Here is a 17,841-nt window from a genome sequence, read left to right on the forward strand (position 1 = left end):
TGCCACCACTGAAAACAGCGAGCTCCATCCTCTTTGGAACCCCCCCTTCAGGTAGATGAAAGCTGCTATAAAATTTCCCCCCCCTCACTCTTCTCTTCTGCAGACTAAATAAACCCAGTTCCCTCAGCCTCTCCTCATAAGTCATGTGTCCCAGCACCCTAATCATTTTTTATGTTAATAAACCTTTAGGTTTTAGATTACTAAAGGATTGGCTACCAGATCCTGAAGTACATATTCTCCTGGGGCAAGTGGCTAGTTCTTCAGGCTTAGAAGAAGCTAATCTCTGATTAATTTTGGTTTTAATGGCCTTTCATCATAAAGTCCAGTTTGTCTGGGTGGTGCATGAGGGACTAGAGCACCTGAAGGGAACTGTCTGTGGCTTCAAAATAACTGGCAGAGTATTTTGGAAGCACATATTTGTTACTGGCTTGGTGAAATCTTACGTACCCCAGCAGTTTGGGGTACACACCCTGTTTTCTGGCAATCTGACCTGAGACTGGTGCTCTTAGCCATGTCCCACAACAAGCAGTATGATAGGGGCACACTCCTAGAGAGATGGTATAAAGATGTGACCAAGTGGGACTTTTTTTGTACTATTTTTATGAGTCCTGTGTGTGCCTCACTTTCCCCTTTTTACCTAGTGGCTGGAAAGGGACTGTTTGCTCTTGGAGCAGGCTAAGACACAGGTTTGAAGGCACCTAGCAGCCTGGGACTAAATAGGTCATTGGAAAGGGACTGGCTGGAAACCCCATATCAGTGGAGAATCCATGAAGACAATGCAAATCCAATCACTAGAACATTGAAACCCAGCGACCAATGACCATGGATTGCCCCACCTCTCTGCAGGAAGCCAAGCAGCTTTTCCCCAGCTCGGGAACAAAAGACTGGAGAGGTGTGAGATAAAAGCTGGCTGCTGGAGCCTGTCAGGGTGCTCTCACCTGGAGTCTGGCCAAGGAGGTCAGACAAAGAAAGAGACAGAGATTGAACCAAGGGCTTCATTACAACTTGGGTGGGCTCTGGGCTATGCCTTCATTTCTCTACGCAAACCCAAGGGCTTCCTACGCTGTGTTCCAGATGACTAATAAACCCTTCTGTTTGGACAATGCTGTGTTAGTGTCACTGAAAATGCTGGGTGAGTTGTATTGATTCCTGAAGAGTGGACAAGTCTACCTCAGGCAATGAACAGAACTCAGGGTGTGAAGCAGGGGTGCTGAAGGCCCAGAGGTCCAGTCTAAGGAGGTGGTGAAGCTGCGTAGCTGACCCTGGTGGAAGAGACCCTGAGGGAGCCTGGCACACTGAAGGGCATCCTCCTAGAGACTGTTCCAAAGCAGGGCCATAGCAGTGATCCTGTGGATCCGTGACAAAAGGTCAGGGGCCAACTTGCCCTGTGGATCCATGACAATGGACCTCACAATGCAGAATTAATTCAGCTATGCAGCACTTAGATACTACAATGATGGGCACGCTAAAAACCATCTGAACAATAGAAAAATAAATCTAATGCACAACATTTATCTTTTTTTTACTCTCCTGTGGCTGTTCAGCATTATACATGGCAGCTGAGGGCATAAGCACAGAGAATAAAGTGGATAGTGGATAACGAGGTGTTCCTTGGGCGCTGGCAGGGGGTTGTATGCTGGTCTTGGTCCCAACCTTCAGTATCAAAAGAAAACAATAACCCTAAATAAAATGTTAAACAATAAAGTTGTTATACTAATTCCATGACAAGATTAAAATCTGGGAAAAGAAAAAGCCTGAAGTAGAGCAACCGTTTTCCATATTGCTGATACTAGGACTACAGACTCCCTTGGACATAGTTCAGCATTTCTTATGGGCTGGCACGGTCTCAACTCAGCGTTCACATCTGAGATGTGGATGTTGGTGCCTGTTTCCCGAATGGTGTTGCCGAGAGTTTCTCTGTTTTGATAAGTACGGATGAGTGTGGCTGGTTAGGGTATATGAGCCCTCATCTCTGTACCCATCATGACCACCTCACATTCATGAATGGTGGGGACATTCATTTCACAGGTAGACAGATGTTTTCGCAACTTGGTACGACTGGCACCAATACGATGGAAAAGTTATCTCTGATGAAAAACGTACTGATGTCCCATTGAAAATGGGAACTTTTGTGCTGATAGTGGAAACCACTCCATTTCAAGTGGGGTGACCAATTTTTCAATATTGCTCATCAGTTGTGGTTTCTTTTATATTTTGAAAATTGTTAAGGATTTTGGACAATGTTAAGATTGGAATTGATTGGTAAGAAAATTTTGCCTTATTTATTAAATACTGAACTTTTGCTATTTCTTGGATGTGTTAACAGTCAGAACTTCGTATTCTTTGTAACACTTCTCTTTGCCATTCTGAGGTAAGAAGAAAGCTTCAAACCTAGGGACTACTTTCCCTAAGCCATAACGATTCCTACCAACAAAAACATTAACTCCTGGATAGCTTGGAACTGACTTTGGTGGAACAGAACCAAATGATCCTTCCTTCCACTCTAGCACTTCAACGTTATCCTCATTTACCAACATTCTGAAGTTTGAGGTGCGATGTTCTTGATCAGCATTGGAATAGTAACAATATGGACCTTTACTTTCATTGAAAAACCCAACAGAACATCCTGCCTCTGCACAGACATAGTCTGTGCGAGATGCCTCCTCATTCCAGATGGAAACTGTCCACCTTGGAACTGACCCTTCCCACTCAACCCATTTCAAGTGTATGTGGTCATCAAAAATGATCTGGCCCTTGTTCTCTGGAGGTGTTTTGCTCTTCTCCTCCTCTGCTGTGTAAGTATTCAGTGCAGAGGCCCCTTCCTGGAGGCTGGAGATCAGGGATGATGCAGCATGGTTGCTGTTGTTTCCCAAGTCTAAAATGAAAAAAATGTAAAGCATATGAGTGGAATTTCACATTTCCAGTCTCTCTCTCTCTCTCTCTCTCTCTCTCTCTCTCTCTGTGTGTGTGTTCTCTGTTTAGTAGAGTAATCATTGCAGGGATGAATTTCCTACTGTGGTCAGAAGATTTGCTGGTATAGAAATGATCAGTATTTTGGTAGGGTTGCTGGTTACTTTGGTGGTAACCTTTCACAAATTACACTAATCATCCAAGCTTATATGGAAAATCTCAGTTTCCAAAAGGTTCCTATTACCGCTTTCTCTATGAGCACCAGACAGAGTGATGTACTGCACAAAATCTAGTGGAAGGCTGGTGGACTACACACCCACTGATATCCTCATTTCTCTTCCCACATACTCTTCTGTCATGAAATCCTGTCCCCATAAAGTCACTGGAAAGATTCCTATTGATTTCACCCCTGTTCTCTGCTTAAAAATGGACCCTAGTTCCAATCCTTAAGAAATATTCACTTTACAGGGGAAAGCACCTATTTTTTTTATATTGCGTCCTTACAATCTGAAGATTTACTTAATACACAGAGAGACACTGCTGTTCCATTAGCACACTGAACAAAGATAGAAAACCACTATTTAGTATTATAGGTATGTATTTGAGACACTAAAATGATATTTTAACCAACTCTTTAGGACTTAAGCACCTACCCTTGTATAATGAAACCACACTGTACATATAGGGCACACTAGCTGCATGTCTTCATGCTATTTTATTTATAAGGAACAATACAATACAAGATATACAAAGGACCTGATCCAGAGCCCACTGAAGTGAATGGAAAGGTTCCCACTGACTTCAGTGAGCTTTTGATCATGCCCAAACAGATTTATTGCACTAAATTCTGGCCTGACTTCCTACTGCTCTTGTAACCATAGATTGTTGATAGCCCTGTTATCACCTGAATGCCACACATCAGTTTTCCAACATTTGCAAAGTGTTACATTCTGTATGATGTGTATAGAATACTGATTAAACTGATTTAGAAGTGTGGTGAGAGTCAGAAAAATCACTGTAAAATGGCACTGTGGGCTTCCCTCTTTATTGTCTCAGTTAATTGATGGTCACAGAAGAAAAAGGTGTTTTTTTCCAGTTGCCTGCCCTGTAAATTCAACCTGGGACCTGAGATCAAGCTGGGTTCTTTCGGGCATGCTCATGCTCATCAGTAATATAGAGTCTGTAGGTGGAATTTAGATTGGGATTTTCAAAGGTGCCTAGGGAGTTAGGTGCCCAAATCCCTCTGAAAGAACCCCCCTACTGCCCCTGCACAGGCTACCTAGAATCCTTGGGCATGTTTACTTTGAGCCTTTCCCCTAATGCAAGCGAGCAGATCGTGGGGAGTGAGCAGGGAGGGGAACAGACTCGGCTCCACTCGCTCCACACCCTGAGTTAGCATAGGAGGTCAGAAAGTGTAGGGGGAAAGTGAGAACTGCCCAAAACCAAGCAGAGTTGGACCATGCAAAGGAAATTAAAACCCACAGTAAAAGATTCTATAGCCACATAAATGAAAAGACAAAAAGGAAAGAAGAAGAGGGACCGCTAAGCACTGAGGATGGGGTGGAGATTGAAGATAATCTAGACATAACCCAACAATTAAATGGATACTTTGCCTCAGTTTTTAATAAGGGTAATGAGGGGCTTAGTGTTAGTGGCAGGGAGGCTAATGGAAATGAGGATATGGAAGTGGAAATAGCACATCCGAGGTGGAAATCAAATTCAAACAACTTAATTGGAGCAAACTGGAGGTCCTGGCTAATCTACATCCAAAAATATTACAGGAACTGGCACATGAAATTGCAAGTTCAACAGCAAGGGATTTTTTAATGTATCTGTAAACTTGGGGGACATACCCTATGAGTAGACAACTGCTAAAATAGTCCCTATTTTTCTGAAAGAGGAAAAAGTGATTCCAAGACTAGAGAATTTCTAATATAGTACCTACTGTTAAGAAAGGGGGAAAAGTGATCCGGGAAACTACAGGCCTGTTAGTTTGACCTCAATTGTATGCAAGGTCTTGGAATAAATTCGGAAAGAATAAGTACTTAAGGACACAGAGGTGAACTGTAACTGGGATAAAATACAAAATGGTTTTACAAAAGGTAAATTGTTCCAGACCATCCTGATCTCTTCCTTTGAGAAGATAACTGATTTTTTTGGACAAAAGAAATGCAGTAGATCTAATCTCCCTGGATTTCAATAAGGCATTTGATACAGTCCCGCATGGGAAATTATTAGCTAAATTGGAGAGGATGGGGATTAACATGAGAATTGAAAAGTGGATTAGGAACTGTCTAAAGGGGAGTCTACAACAGGTCATACTAAAAGGTGAACTGTCAGGTTGGAGGGAGATTACTAAGGGATTTCTTCCGGGATTGGTTTTGGGACCAATCTTATTTAATATTTTAATTAATGACCTTGACACAAAAAGTGGGAGTGTGCTAATAAAATCTGTGGATGAAACAAAGTTGGAAGGTACTGCCGATATGGACTACCTTGAAAACTGGAGTAATAGAAATGGGATGACATTTAAGAGTGCAAAGTGTGAGGCCATGCAGTTAGGGACTAACTACAAAAAAATTTCTCTACACTGGGGACTTCTTAGCTGGAAGCAATAGAGGAGGAGAAAGACCTGGGTGTATTGATTGATCACAGGATGACTATGAGCTGCTAATGTGATGCAGCTGTGAAAAAGGCTAATGCAGTCCTATGATGCATTAGGTGAGGCACTTCCAGTAAAGATAGGGAAATATTAGTTACCATTTTTCAAGGTATTTGCGAGACCTCACCTGGAATACCATATGCAATTCTGGTCTCCCATGTTTAAGAAAAATGAATTCAAACTGGAACAGGTGTAGCGATGGGCTACTAGGATGATAAGAAGAATGGAAAACCTACCTTATGAGGGGAGACTCAAAAAGCTTGTCTTGTTTAGCCTAACCAAAAGAAGGCTGAGGGAGATATGCTTGCTCTCTATAACTATGTCAGAGGGATGGAGAGGAGTTATTTAAGTGCCAATGTTGACACAAGAACAAAGGGATATAAACTGGCAATCAACAAGTTTAGGCCTGAAATTAAATGAAGATATCTAAACATGAAATGAATGAAGTTCTGGAACAGCGTTCCAAGGGGAGCAGTGGGGGGCAAAAAAACCTAACTGGCTTCAGTACTGTGCTTGATAAGTTTATGGAGTAGATGGTGTGATGGGACTGCCTACAATGGCATGTGGCACTCTACGACTGAGTTACTACAGAGAATTCTTTCCCAGGTGTCTGGCTGGAGGGTCTTGCCAACATTCTCAGGGTCCAACTGATCACCACACTTAAGAGCCGGAAAGGAATTTTCCCCCAGGTGAAACTGACAGAGACCTTGGTAGGTTTCCGTTTTCCTCTGCAACATGGGCCATGGGTCACTTGCAGATTTAAACTGGAATAAAAGGTGGATTCTCTGTAACTTGAAGTCTTCAACTCATGATTTGAGGATTTCAGTAACTCAGCCAGAGGCTAGGGGCCTATTACAGCAGGGGATGAACGAGGTTCTGGGACCTGCAATGTGCAGGAGGTCAGACTAGATGATCATGATGGTTCCTTCTGGCCTTAAAGTCCATGAGTCTATTAGTCATAATTTGCTGCTGATTTAAGCCAGCAGTAAATTGCTACTCCCATGGAGCAGAGAGGAAGCAGGGAGTGTCTCTGAAGCAGAATGCCTCCCCAAGCTGTGCCCCACACCTAGCTCAGGGCTGTGCCTAAGGGCATAGTCTAGCTCTTAGTTAACAATTCTTTTGACATTGCATGGCCTAGAAATGAATCCAGCTCACTCTCCCATAGCTATTTTGGCTCTGTTGTTTATAGAGAAGTATAAAGATGTGAAAGTTACTTCAGAAACTGAGCCAGTCTGATTCTGACACATACAGAGGGGTGCAGGGAATTTGACTCTGACACAAATGGGTGGTCACCAGACTGATACACACATGGGAGCCAGGGCTTATCTATACACTTCATTCACAGCAAACTGGGGTGTGAATCTACCCCACACTAGCCTGCCACACATTAAGTGCCCGTGAGGACTCTGCTGATGGGCACTAACTGTTCAGTGGTGTGCTTTGATCTACTCCTGTTTCAAAGCAGGGTAGATGAAAACACAATATGGAATTGTTAATGTCCTGCAGCAGGTTCCACACAACCAGTTAATGCGTGGAGTAGATTTATACCCCAGTTTGCAGTGAACTAAGAGTTTGTATAGACAAGCCCTGATACATACACGTGAGCCAATCTTATGATGCACACAGGGCGTGTTTTTGTGTGTATGATCAAACTGACACATATGGGAAGCCTGATCTGACACACACAAAGGGAGGAAATGATCTGTTGAATAAGAAAGTGAATTTGTACATGTATCAGGGGTAGCTGTGTTAGTCTGTATCTACAAAAACAACAAGGAGTCTGGTGGCACCTTAAAGACTAACAGATTTACTTGGGCATAAGCTTTCATGGGTAAAAACCTCACTTCTTCAGATGCATAGAGTGAAAGTTACAGATGCAGGCATTAAGGTGCCACAAGTACTCCTGTTTTTTTTTTTGTTTTGTTTTGTTTTTGGAGAGCAGGGAGTTACTTCGCAAGTGGAGAACCAGTGTTGACAGGGCCAATTCAATCAGGGTGGATGTTGTCCACTCCCAATAATAGATGAGGAGGTGTCAATTCCAGGAGAGGAAAAGCTGCTTCTGTAATGAGCCAGCCACTCCCAGTCCCTATTCAAGCCCAGATTAATGGTGTTAAATTTGCAAATGAATTTTAGTTCTGTTGTTTCTCTTTGAAGTCTGTTTCTGAAGTTTTTTTGTTCAATGATAGTGACTTTTAAATCTGTAATAGAATGACCAGGGAGACGGAAGTGTTCACTTACTGGCTTATGTATGTTACCATTCCTGATGTCCGATTTGTGTCCATTTATTCTTTTGCAGAGGGACTGTCCGGTTTGGCCAATGTACATGGCAGAGGGGCATTGCTGGCACATGATGGCATATATAACATTACTGGATGTGCAGGTGAATGATGTGGTTGGGTCCTCTGATGGTGTTGCCAGAGTAGATATGGGGACAGAGTAGGCAACGAGGTTTGCTACAGGGATTGGTTCCTGGGTTCGTGTTTCTGTCCACCACACCCCAGAAACACCAAATTTTACGTCAGAACATAGTAACATAAGAACGGCCATACTGGGTCAGACCAAAGGTCCATCTAGCCCAGTATCCTGTCTTCTGAAAGTGGCCAATGCCAGGTACCCCAGAGGGAATGAACAGAACAGGTGATCCATCCCGTCGCCCATTCCCAGCTTCTGGCAGACAGAGGCGGGGGGCACCATCCCTGCCCATCCTGGCTAATAGCCATTGATGGACCTATCCTCCGTGAACGTATCTAGTTCTTTTTTGAACCTTGTTATAGTCTTGAACTTCACAACAACTTCTGGCAAAGAGTCCCACAGGTTGACTGTGTGTTGTGTGAAGAAATACTTCCTTTTGTTTGTTTTAAACCTGCTGCCTATTAATTTCATTTGGTGACCCCTAGTTCTTGTGTTATGGGAAGGAGTAAATAACACTTCCTTGTTTACTTTCTCCACACCAGTCATGATTTTATAGACCTTGGTCATATCCCCCCTTAGTTGTCTCTTTTCCAATATGAAAAGTCCCAGTTTTATTAATCTCTCCTCATACAGAAACCGTTCCATACCCCCATATCATTTTTTTTGCCCTTTTCTGAACCTTTTCCAATTCCAATATATCTTGTTTGAGATGGGGCATGTAGTATTCGAGATGTGGGCATACCATGGATTTATATAGAGGCAATATGATATTTTGAGTCTTATTATCTATCCCTTTCTTAATGATTCCCAATATTCTATTTGCTTTTTTGACTGCCACTGCACATTCAGTGGATGTTTTCAGAGAACTATCCACAATGACTCCAAGATCTCTTTCTTGTCCTATTAGTTTCATCTCAAATGGTGCCCCTTTGCTAGTCACTGGTCTGTGGCTCTTCAGTAGGAAAAGTCTCTGGAGATTACAGCCCCTTTGGAATTACTGACCTTTTTCTTTTTCCTCCCCCACCTCGGAGGCAGATTCGTTCAGACTAATCTTTTCCAAGAGTTCTGTATTTGCATCCATGGCCAAGTCTTGTAGAATTCCAACTTCCCATAAAATTTCAGGAAGTAAAAGTGAAAAACAACAATTGTTATTACAAGAGGAATTTTAGGTAGAAAAAATATAATTATCCAAGGTACTATCCTGTGGGGACATCAGTTAACACCACTTCTTGAGCAAAAAAAGATTTTAATAGATTCAATAGATCTATTTTTAATAGATTCAAGTGGTCATAGCCGATGTTCTGTTTTTTCCTAAAAACTAGACCCTTGAGTAGAATCTTATACTGAATAGCTACAGACATATACCCTGCAGTCTTCTGCTATGCACGTTTGCAGCTATAAAACTTTCCCAAAATACAGACCTTTACCTGAGATCAATGGGAATTTCTATCACATATCAGTATCCTCCTGCTTCTAGTGGGTGACTCAGTCACACAAACACAAGTGATTCAGTAAAGGGCATATATGGCATATATACACGTATGAACAGGTTATAACACCATCGTCAAGAGCTATAGAAAAATAAAAGTTGGTTCAATCAATAATATGACTTCACGCACCTTATTTCTCTAATATCCTGGGGCCAACACAGATACAGCAACACTGGAAACCTTCTATCCAATGTCTGGCATTTTTCATATTGTACAAGTCAAAGATGTAAACATCCTTCCCCCTGCCCCCCCCCACACACACCCTATCCCTGATGTTTGTCCAACAACGCACAGTGGTGTGCATGAACAACGTAATCAATAGAGAAGGGACTTTTACTTTTCCTCCGTCATTGCTCATGAGATACACACCCTTGTAATCCTCTGTGATGTATTGAGGAGTTTATGGAGTTAACAAAAGTCTATGTATAGAATCAGAACCTGGGGCAAAGCATGGAGATAAGCACCATCAGTATAGGGCCAGCAGGTGCAAGCTGATCTGGAAGCATGGAGATCAACCCAATGGGAAAAGATGAGGAGAAAAATCAGAAAAGGATCAGGACATGGAGGTGTGACGCCTTGGTATGTTAGGGTTAACGAGGACACTGCAGGCTCAGGAAGTGGAGTGGGTCATAGGGTGTTGGGGATGGTGCAAGGTCAGAATCGAGCAAGGTGTGGGGATAGTTAGGGAAAGCTGTGCACAAGTGAAGAGGGATGAAAGGGAAGGTCTAGCAATTTTTGATTGTAAACATGGGAGGCAGGGGAAATGAGTGTTAAGAGCAGTCAGAGGTCTGCACTATCTTTCAGCCGAGGAAGTGAGTAGAGGATGCAGTGTAAAGGCTGCACAGGGTAGTGATGTGGAGTAAGAAGGGGCCAGATTATACTCATTCAATGCTGCTAGTAAAATTCACCCCTTCTGAAATCTTTATCTCAGCTCTACACACCTTTGGACAAAATCAGCTCCATGTTTCAGGTGGTGGGGCCCTACAAGGCTGCATGCTGTAGAGCTGGGAACTCAGCCAAGTTCATATTGGAACAGAAATTGCACAAGACTGCTGATTATTGCTCTGAACATAGAGCTATTGCCAGCTATCTCTTATGTATCTATTTACTAGAGTCCTGTGTCCTGGCCACCTGAGAAATGCAGACAGCTCCTTGGGGTTTTCATTCATATTTCTGAAGAATACAGTAAGATTGGACAAGGAGACCTTTTGAGGGCTGAGGGATGAACCAGGCAGACAGGGAAGGAGAGGATCTCCAGCCCACGTCATGAGTGGCATGCGGTGGCCACAGATTCTTAACACCTCCTGCCTTCATATAATTAAAGCCTCTTCTAAAAATCTCAGAAGCTAGAGATGCAAAGCAGACTTGTCCCTCGCTGTGCTCTCTCCAGACTAATTTGTGAGGGGCTCCCAGCGCGTCCACTAGAAAATTACTCACAATTGAATAGACTTCTCCTGAAATTAAGCCTAAATGTTTCTTTGCTTGGTGTAATCCCTCGGTTCTCCATCCCCTCTTGTACCACTCTGCACAATCCTTTTCAATCTGTACCATTCATATACCTGTAAGCAGTTATATGATATTCAAAAACGATCTTCAAAGGATTATAAAAATTGGACTCATGCCCTTTTTTGTTCGTTTATGGGGCTCAAAGAAAGCAAGGCCATTTTTCCCCCCCTAACACCAGGTCTCAACTATAAACTGACATCGGTATAACATCCACCCCCCTGAGCAACGTAATTATACTGACCTAACCCCCTGTGCAGACAGCACTGTGTCAAGGGAGCTATGTTCTCCCATCAACATAACTACTGCCTCTCACGGAGGTGGAGTACCTATGTTCTCCCCTTGGCGTAGGGAAGTGCTACAGCGATGTCATTTCAGAACTGTTCTGGAGGGGACAAAGGTGTGTCCGCGTACAAAACAAGACAAGTGATTATATCTTTGAGAAGTTGGGAGGGGGCATAGAGCATATAGACCCAAGAAAAGTAGTGGGGGCAAACCAAGTTCGGGGGGGGCAACTGCCCCTCTTGCCTCATAGCAAATGAAGCCCATTCTCTCAACACAAACATCCAGTCATCATGTCATACACCCGCCTGTCCCTGTGATCCATCCCTCATTTTGTTCATATCCCCTCACCAATAACACCTCCCATCTCTAAGAACTCACCCATGGAGTTTCTTGTGGGGGGAGATTGGGCATTCCCACTCCTATTGCCTTTGAGGGTGACCACCTAGCCTGCCTGCCCCCCAACACCTTCATAGAGGGGCAGAGAAGGAATCCTGTTCCCTAGCCCATACCATCCTGCCTGCCATCTTCCCAACCCTTTCTCAGACACACTACAGGAGACTGGCTAGCTGGACAGGCAGCCCATACAGATCAGAGCTGGCTGGGAATTGTCCATCAGAATGATTTTCCAAATGAAAATGGTCTTTTCACAACATCAAAATTTTCTGGAGGAAAATTTCAATTTTGTTGAAAGAAAAAACAAGGCTTTTCATCAAGAAAATTGAAATGGCCAAACCCTGGCTGCCCCACTGCAGGGAGAAAGTGAAATTGACAAGAGCCTTCCAGGCAGCTGGGGAGCCACAGCTGGGCTGGGTGGGAGGTTGAGAGGGAGGAAGGTGGAGAGCTCAGCATCTGGCAGTCCACTTGGAAGGCTATTGTCAATTTCCAGGCACAGTTCAGGGCAACTGCATCTGTATTTCCCTGAGTGGTTCAGCAAGGTACTCCTGAGGGAATTCTGCACCAAAAAATTAAAAATTCTGCACACAATATTTTAAAATTCTGCATATTTTATTTGTCAATAAATAAATGTGGAAGCTCCAGCGTAGCAGTGGGGAGCACAGGCCACTGGCTGCACACAGTTGGGAGATCACCGTACAGCCCACACACCCCCAGGCCATGGACTCAGCAGTGAGGCTGCACTCAACCCTGACACAGCACAAGGGCCACAAGAGCTACCACAGAAACACCCAGGGGCCCTGACCCTCTGCGCCAGGCACACCAGTATAGTGAGCAAGAGGCACAGAGTCTTGCATGCATGTGTAGGTACAGGTATGCTAGCTCAACCTAACAGGATCCAAGTGTTGAGGGGCTTAATGTGGGGGGATCCAGGAGTGGGGTGAGAGAATTCTGTGTGGGGCAATCTAGGTGTGGGTGGCTTGGTGATGGGTCTGGGTGCTGGAGGATTCTGGCCTTGTTGGGGAGGTTCCAGGTGCAGGGGGAATGGGAGACTGCAGGGTGATCCAGGTGATGGTGGTCAGGGTTTAGCAGGAGGGGCTGGGTGCGGAGGGCACATCAGGGTGGTCCAGGTGCAGGGGGGTGGGGCTCATCGGGGTGGGGTTTTGAGTGTGGGAGCCCAGTAGGGGGTTGTTTGGGTGTAGGGGTTTGTCTGGATGCAGGGGGGAAAGGCTTAATGGGGGTCCAGATGAAGAGGGGGTAGGGCTTGGTGGGGGGGAGTTGGGTGCGGAGGGTGAGGCTCGGCAGGCTGTGTGTTTGGATGCAGGGGGCTCGGTGGGGATGTTCTGGGTGTGGGGGAGTGAGGCTCGGCAGAAGTGTTGGGTACGGGGGGTCCAGATGAATGGGGGTTTGGCATTGGGGAGCAGCTCCCTGTACAGTGATTCCTCCCCCCATGGCTGAGGAGCGATAGGGGCAGGAAATGGGGGGACAGGAGTGCGGAGCTTCCTGAAGCCAGGGGAGGTTTCTGGGGGTGGGTCTGACCCAGCCCCAGACGATCCTTCAGGGGAAGAGGAAGTCCCATCCTCCCCTGCCCCAGCCCAGCCAGGACTAGCAGCTGAGCCCAGCGCAGGGTTGGAGCAACCAGCCAGGGCATCCTCAGCCCTGGCCTCCCCTTCCCGCAGTGTTTTACCTCACCACTGGCTGCTCTGGGTGCCCAAGATGATGCACCAGCACTGCTTGAGAGGGGTGGGTGGCCGCTTTTGCAGCTTCCTTTTGTTTCCCCATCAGAAGTCATTTTTCTGTAGGGATGCAAAGAAATCTGTAGGGGACATAAATTCTGCATGTGTGCAGTGGCACAGAATTCCCCCAGGAGTAACAAGGGCATTCACTGTCAGATTTCCAGATCGCCAGCTGTTGCCTTCTGACCAGTTTTTTTCCCAGGCTTCACAGTTTCTTGCATTTACTGTGTACGTCCCAGCACACACAGGCTGCCTCAGCAGACCTGCTTGCTTTCTCTTCAGAGACTGATAACAGATTTAATTGGTATAGATATAAGTCACCATACAGCTCTTTCTAAGCCAGCCTACTTTCTTCTTAAGGTAAAGAGCATTACAGAGAAAACATTAAAAACAATAAAAGAACCTAATGCTTATAAGCTTACCAGAGATCGGAGACCTCTAACATGGGCTGTCGCAGGAGCAGTCTTTCAATACCCTCATCACAGAGGCTACCTTGTGGCTACAAGTTTATCAGCACTTCAGCTTAGAACAAGCTGTCTTTTCTTTCCGGTCTGTCTTATGAGGCCTCAGTAGGCCAAGTTCCCCTGATCCTACACTAAGGATTGGGACCCTCTGTGGACCAGGTGTCCTGTCCATTTGCTGGATCAGGAAGAAGGCCCAGAGTCATTTTAAACTCTGTCTCTTTATTCAACAATCTTTTCTTTGTCTGTTGGTCTCTGGAGAACCCAGTTTGAACCAGTATATGCGTCTCTCTCTGGAGAAGGGCCAGCTTCCAAAGCTGATAATGGAGAAGGTTCATTAACAGCCGCCTTCCCTACCAGAGAAGGTACATACAATGCCACAACAACACACCCACAATGTACCTGAAAGGTATTAACCCTAATTCAAAAAGGTTTAACTTAATTCAATTGAGTTTATGTGAATTCCATAAAGTTTGTTCAGGATATTGCAGGATATGGTCAGTCTGTCACTTTGCCAGCAAGACAAAAAATCCATTTTCATTCTTCAAAAACAGATTATTTTTTCAATTTCTCTCCCACAAAAAATATTGTGAGATTCTATTCTTTGTCCTGAATTGGGATGAAATACTTCCAAAACCTTTCAATTTTCCACAGGACAGAAATTCTGTTTTCTGGCCAGCTCTAACAAAGAGAATCTAAACCAGCCCCTTAAATTCACCTTGCTCCCTGGTCCTAGAAGATCTGATCTGATCTGCCCTTGGTCTCATGGACCTGCTCTGCGTCAACAAACCAGTCTCCTCTCTGACAAATCACAGCAGCATCATGCATGTCAAACACACATGTGAACATAGAACACAGACAGACATGCAAAACGTAGCTGCAGAAATTCAATTACTGATTATACATTTTTTACAAGTTAAACAGAAAAAACAGATTTTCCCAAAGCTAAGTGCCAGGAAAAGGAATGGGAAATTCAGAGAAAAATAAGGTTTAAAATGCAGAACTAAGGAGAAAACGAAAGAAAAAAAAACTACAGGGAACATGAATAACGAAACCTCTTAGCGTCTCACTTTCTTCACCATTAGACACCTCCAGTAAATGCTCCTTTCCTTAAAACACGTTTTTGTTCGAAATGCCCCTGGAATTCTCCTTCCAAAATTTCATTGCACACAGGAAATGCAGACTGTGCATTCAATTGCAACTTCACACAAGAACCTCACCTTCCAGTTTTCATTCCATCACATTAAAAATCACAAACCGCTAAAATAACCAAGTCATTCCTCAGTTCTCCTTCTAGACTCTGGCCCCACGCACTCGCTCCTGGGGCATGTGGTCCTTCTTCCCTGCAGACTGGTACTGTCCTTCTCCTTTCTCCTCTCTCCAACAAACATAAAGGAAACTGAAACTAAACCTAACAGGCACAAAGGGACTGACTTTTCTGTGTGCTGGGGGGAGGGGGAGGGCTTGGACAGCGTACTTAGATTCAGAAGGCGTCCTAGTGGCTTCCGGGTATTGTTCAATTTTATATTTAAATGAAGTTTAAATACTTTAAACCTTAAGTTTAAATACCCTCTGGTCCTCCCCAAACTTGTACCAGTTCAGTGCAGAGGACAAGGCTGAATTGTCTAGCTTATTCTCATGCTATTTTCAACTAATTTTCTATTCCAAATCCTTGCTTTTGGTCATTTCCCCACAGAGCCTAAAGTAACAGAGTTCTAAAACTATTCTCCCAGGTCCACACTGCTTTTTTAGCAGCATAATGTCCTCACTGCCTTCCCACAGCTAGAATGTGGCCTAGTCTCACACACACAAAAAGCAACAGAGTCCTGTGGCACCTTATGGACTAACAGACATATTGGAGCATAAGCTTTCATGGGTGAATACCCACTTCGTCAGATGCAAAAAAAAAATGGCACTGCCTTTCAAAACAAGCCCAACCCATTTCAGAGGGAGGGGGTGGGTGTGTTTATACAAATCCCATATTTTTCGTAATAATGTAAATACACACAAATGTATTTTTAACAGCATAGTGTCCACTGCCTCCCCGCCAGTGGAGTCTTTCCCCATTGCCTCCTTCCTGCTGGAGCCTGTCATTGCCGCATGTAGCTACACACTGCTGTGAGTGTAGACACAACCTGCTTTTCACTGTGGCAGGTAGCTACACATATTCTACATGTCGCTGCCAGTGTAGACAAGGTCTAGGAATGGAATTCACAGAAACCAGCAACCTGAATGGGGTGCAAGGAAGACCCCCACAAACACTGGTGGCCACGCCAAACAATAATCTCAGTCAGAAGAAGCTCCCTCCAACTGACAACATTGTCACAAAGACACATGTAAGAACCCCTGACGCCTCCTCCGGCTCCTGGGAGCCAGAAACCCGCAGCTCCCACCGCACAGCCCCAGGCCACACGTTGGTGGCAGCCGGGGACGGACTGAGGCCCCCGCTTCCCCAGCTCTGGCCAGGCCCAGGCACCACGCAGCCAGGGCTCCCTGCACTCCCGCCAGCGGGCTGCGGATAACGCGTGCACAGTATGCACCAGCCTGGCCGACTTCAGCACCGGTGGCATCAGCCGTCCCTCCAAACTTCTCCTGGGTGGTGCCCGGCAAGCTGGCAGGGCTGGCCATGCCACAGCAGCCCACACACTACCAGTACATGCATGAGCATGGCATTCGGCACCTGGTGTCGCTGACCAAGTGCAGCCCACCCTACCACGACACCTGCCCTGGCATCAAGCTCCATCGCCTCCGCATCCAGGACTTCTGTGCCCCGTCGCTGGAGCAGATCAAGCACTTCCTGCAGATCGTGGAGGAAGCCAGCACCAAGGGCGAGGCCGTGGTGGTGCACTGCATGATGGGATTTGGCAGGACAGGAACCATGCTGGCCTGTTACTTGGTGAAGGCCCAGAGACTCACTGGGGTCGACGCCATCCATGAGATCCATAGAATCCGGCCCGGACCCATCGAGACGCATGACCAGGAGAAAGCCGTGATCCAGTTCCACCACCACATCAAATAGCCACAGCCGGTGGCGCCCCCCTCTCCCTGCGTGGGGGGGGGGCAGAGGGAGAGGACTGCTCAGCTACACAGTAGGGTTACCATATTTAAAAAATAAAAAAAGAGGACACTCCACGGGGCCCTGGCCCTGCCCCTTTCCCACCCCCGGCCCCGCCCCAACGCCACCCCTTCCCCACCCCAACTCCGCCCATTCCCCACCCCTTCCCCAAAGTCCCCGCCCTAACTCCCCCTCCTCCCTCCCAGCCATGCGAAAAGGGCTGCCCCAGCACTACTGGCTTCATGGTTTGCTGGGCAGCCCCCAGACCCTGCGCCCCCGGCCGGTGCTTCCCCAGCGCAGCTGGAGCCCGGGAGGGGAAGCGCCCAGCCGGGGGCGCAGGGTCTGGAGGCTGCCCGGCAAACCATGAAGCCGGTAGCGCTCGGGCTTCGGGCAGCCCCCATGCCTCCGGACCCTGCGCCCCCGGCCGGGCACTTCCCCTCCCGGGCTCCAGCTGCTCTGCTCCTCCCCTGACTCTTCGGCTCTGTTTAAGAGCCGAGCTGCCCGAGCGCTCCGGCTTCGGGCAGCCCCCTTGCCTCTGGACCCTGCGCCGCTGGAGCAGAGCAGCTGGAGCCCGGGAGGGGAAGTGCCTGGCCAGCGGCGCAGGGTCCGGAGGCAAGGGGGCTGCCCGAAGCCGGAGCGCTCGGGCAGTTCGGCTCTTAAACAGAGCCGAAGAGTCAGGGGAGGAGCACAGCAGCTGGAGCCCGGGAGGAAGTTCCCGGCCGGTATTTTTCACGGACATGTTCAGCTTTTTGGCAATTCCCCCCGGACGGGGGTTTGATTACCAAAAAACCGGACATGTCCGGGAAAAACCGGACATATGGTAACCCTAGCTACATAGGCACCTGCAGGAGGCCCTTACTAGGCCTGTGGCTGAGTGTTTCTGGACCCATGGAGGGGACCTTCCCAACTCCTATCAGCAGGGAATGCCTGGCTG

At 46.3% G+C, this 17,841-nt stretch overlaps 2 protein-coding genes across 2 annotated transcripts; one reads left to right on the top strand and one right to left on the bottom strand.

The window, feature by feature from the left end:
- Positions 1-1,501: 1,501 nt before the first annotated feature.
- Positions 1,502-15,213, bottom strand: LOC128826843 (natterin-3-like). The gene is made up of 3 exons (XM_054010347.1): positions 15,073-15,213; positions 8,987-9,088; positions 1,502-2,875 (listed from the first exon to the last, which is right to left on the bottom strand). Exons 2-3 carry the CDS (start codon positions 9,063-9,065, stop codon positions 2,304-2,306), a joined length of 651 nt encoding a protein of 216 aa, XP_053866322.1. The 5' UTR covers positions 9,066-9,088; positions 15,073-15,213; the 3' UTR covers positions 1,502-2,303.
- An 843-nt stretch (positions 15,214-16,056) lies between these two features.
- On the top strand, positions 16,057-16,871 carry LOC128827325 (dual specificity protein phosphatase 23-like). Its single transcript, XM_054011184.1, has 2 exons — positions 16,057-16,188; positions 16,386-16,871. The coding sequence occupies exons 1-2, from the start codon at positions 16,057-16,059 to the stop codon at positions 16,869-16,871; spliced, it is 618 nt and encodes a 205-aa protein (XP_053867159.1).
- The last annotated feature ends 970 nt before the right edge of the window (positions 16,872-17,841 follow it).

The sequence above is a fragment of the Malaclemys terrapin genome, chromosome 21 (genome assembly GCF_027887155.1).
Source record: "Malaclemys terrapin pileata isolate rMalTer1 chromosome 21, rMalTer1.hap1, whole genome shotgun sequence".
NCBI lineage: Eukaryota > Metazoa > Chordata > Testudines > Emydidae > Malaclemys > Malaclemys terrapin.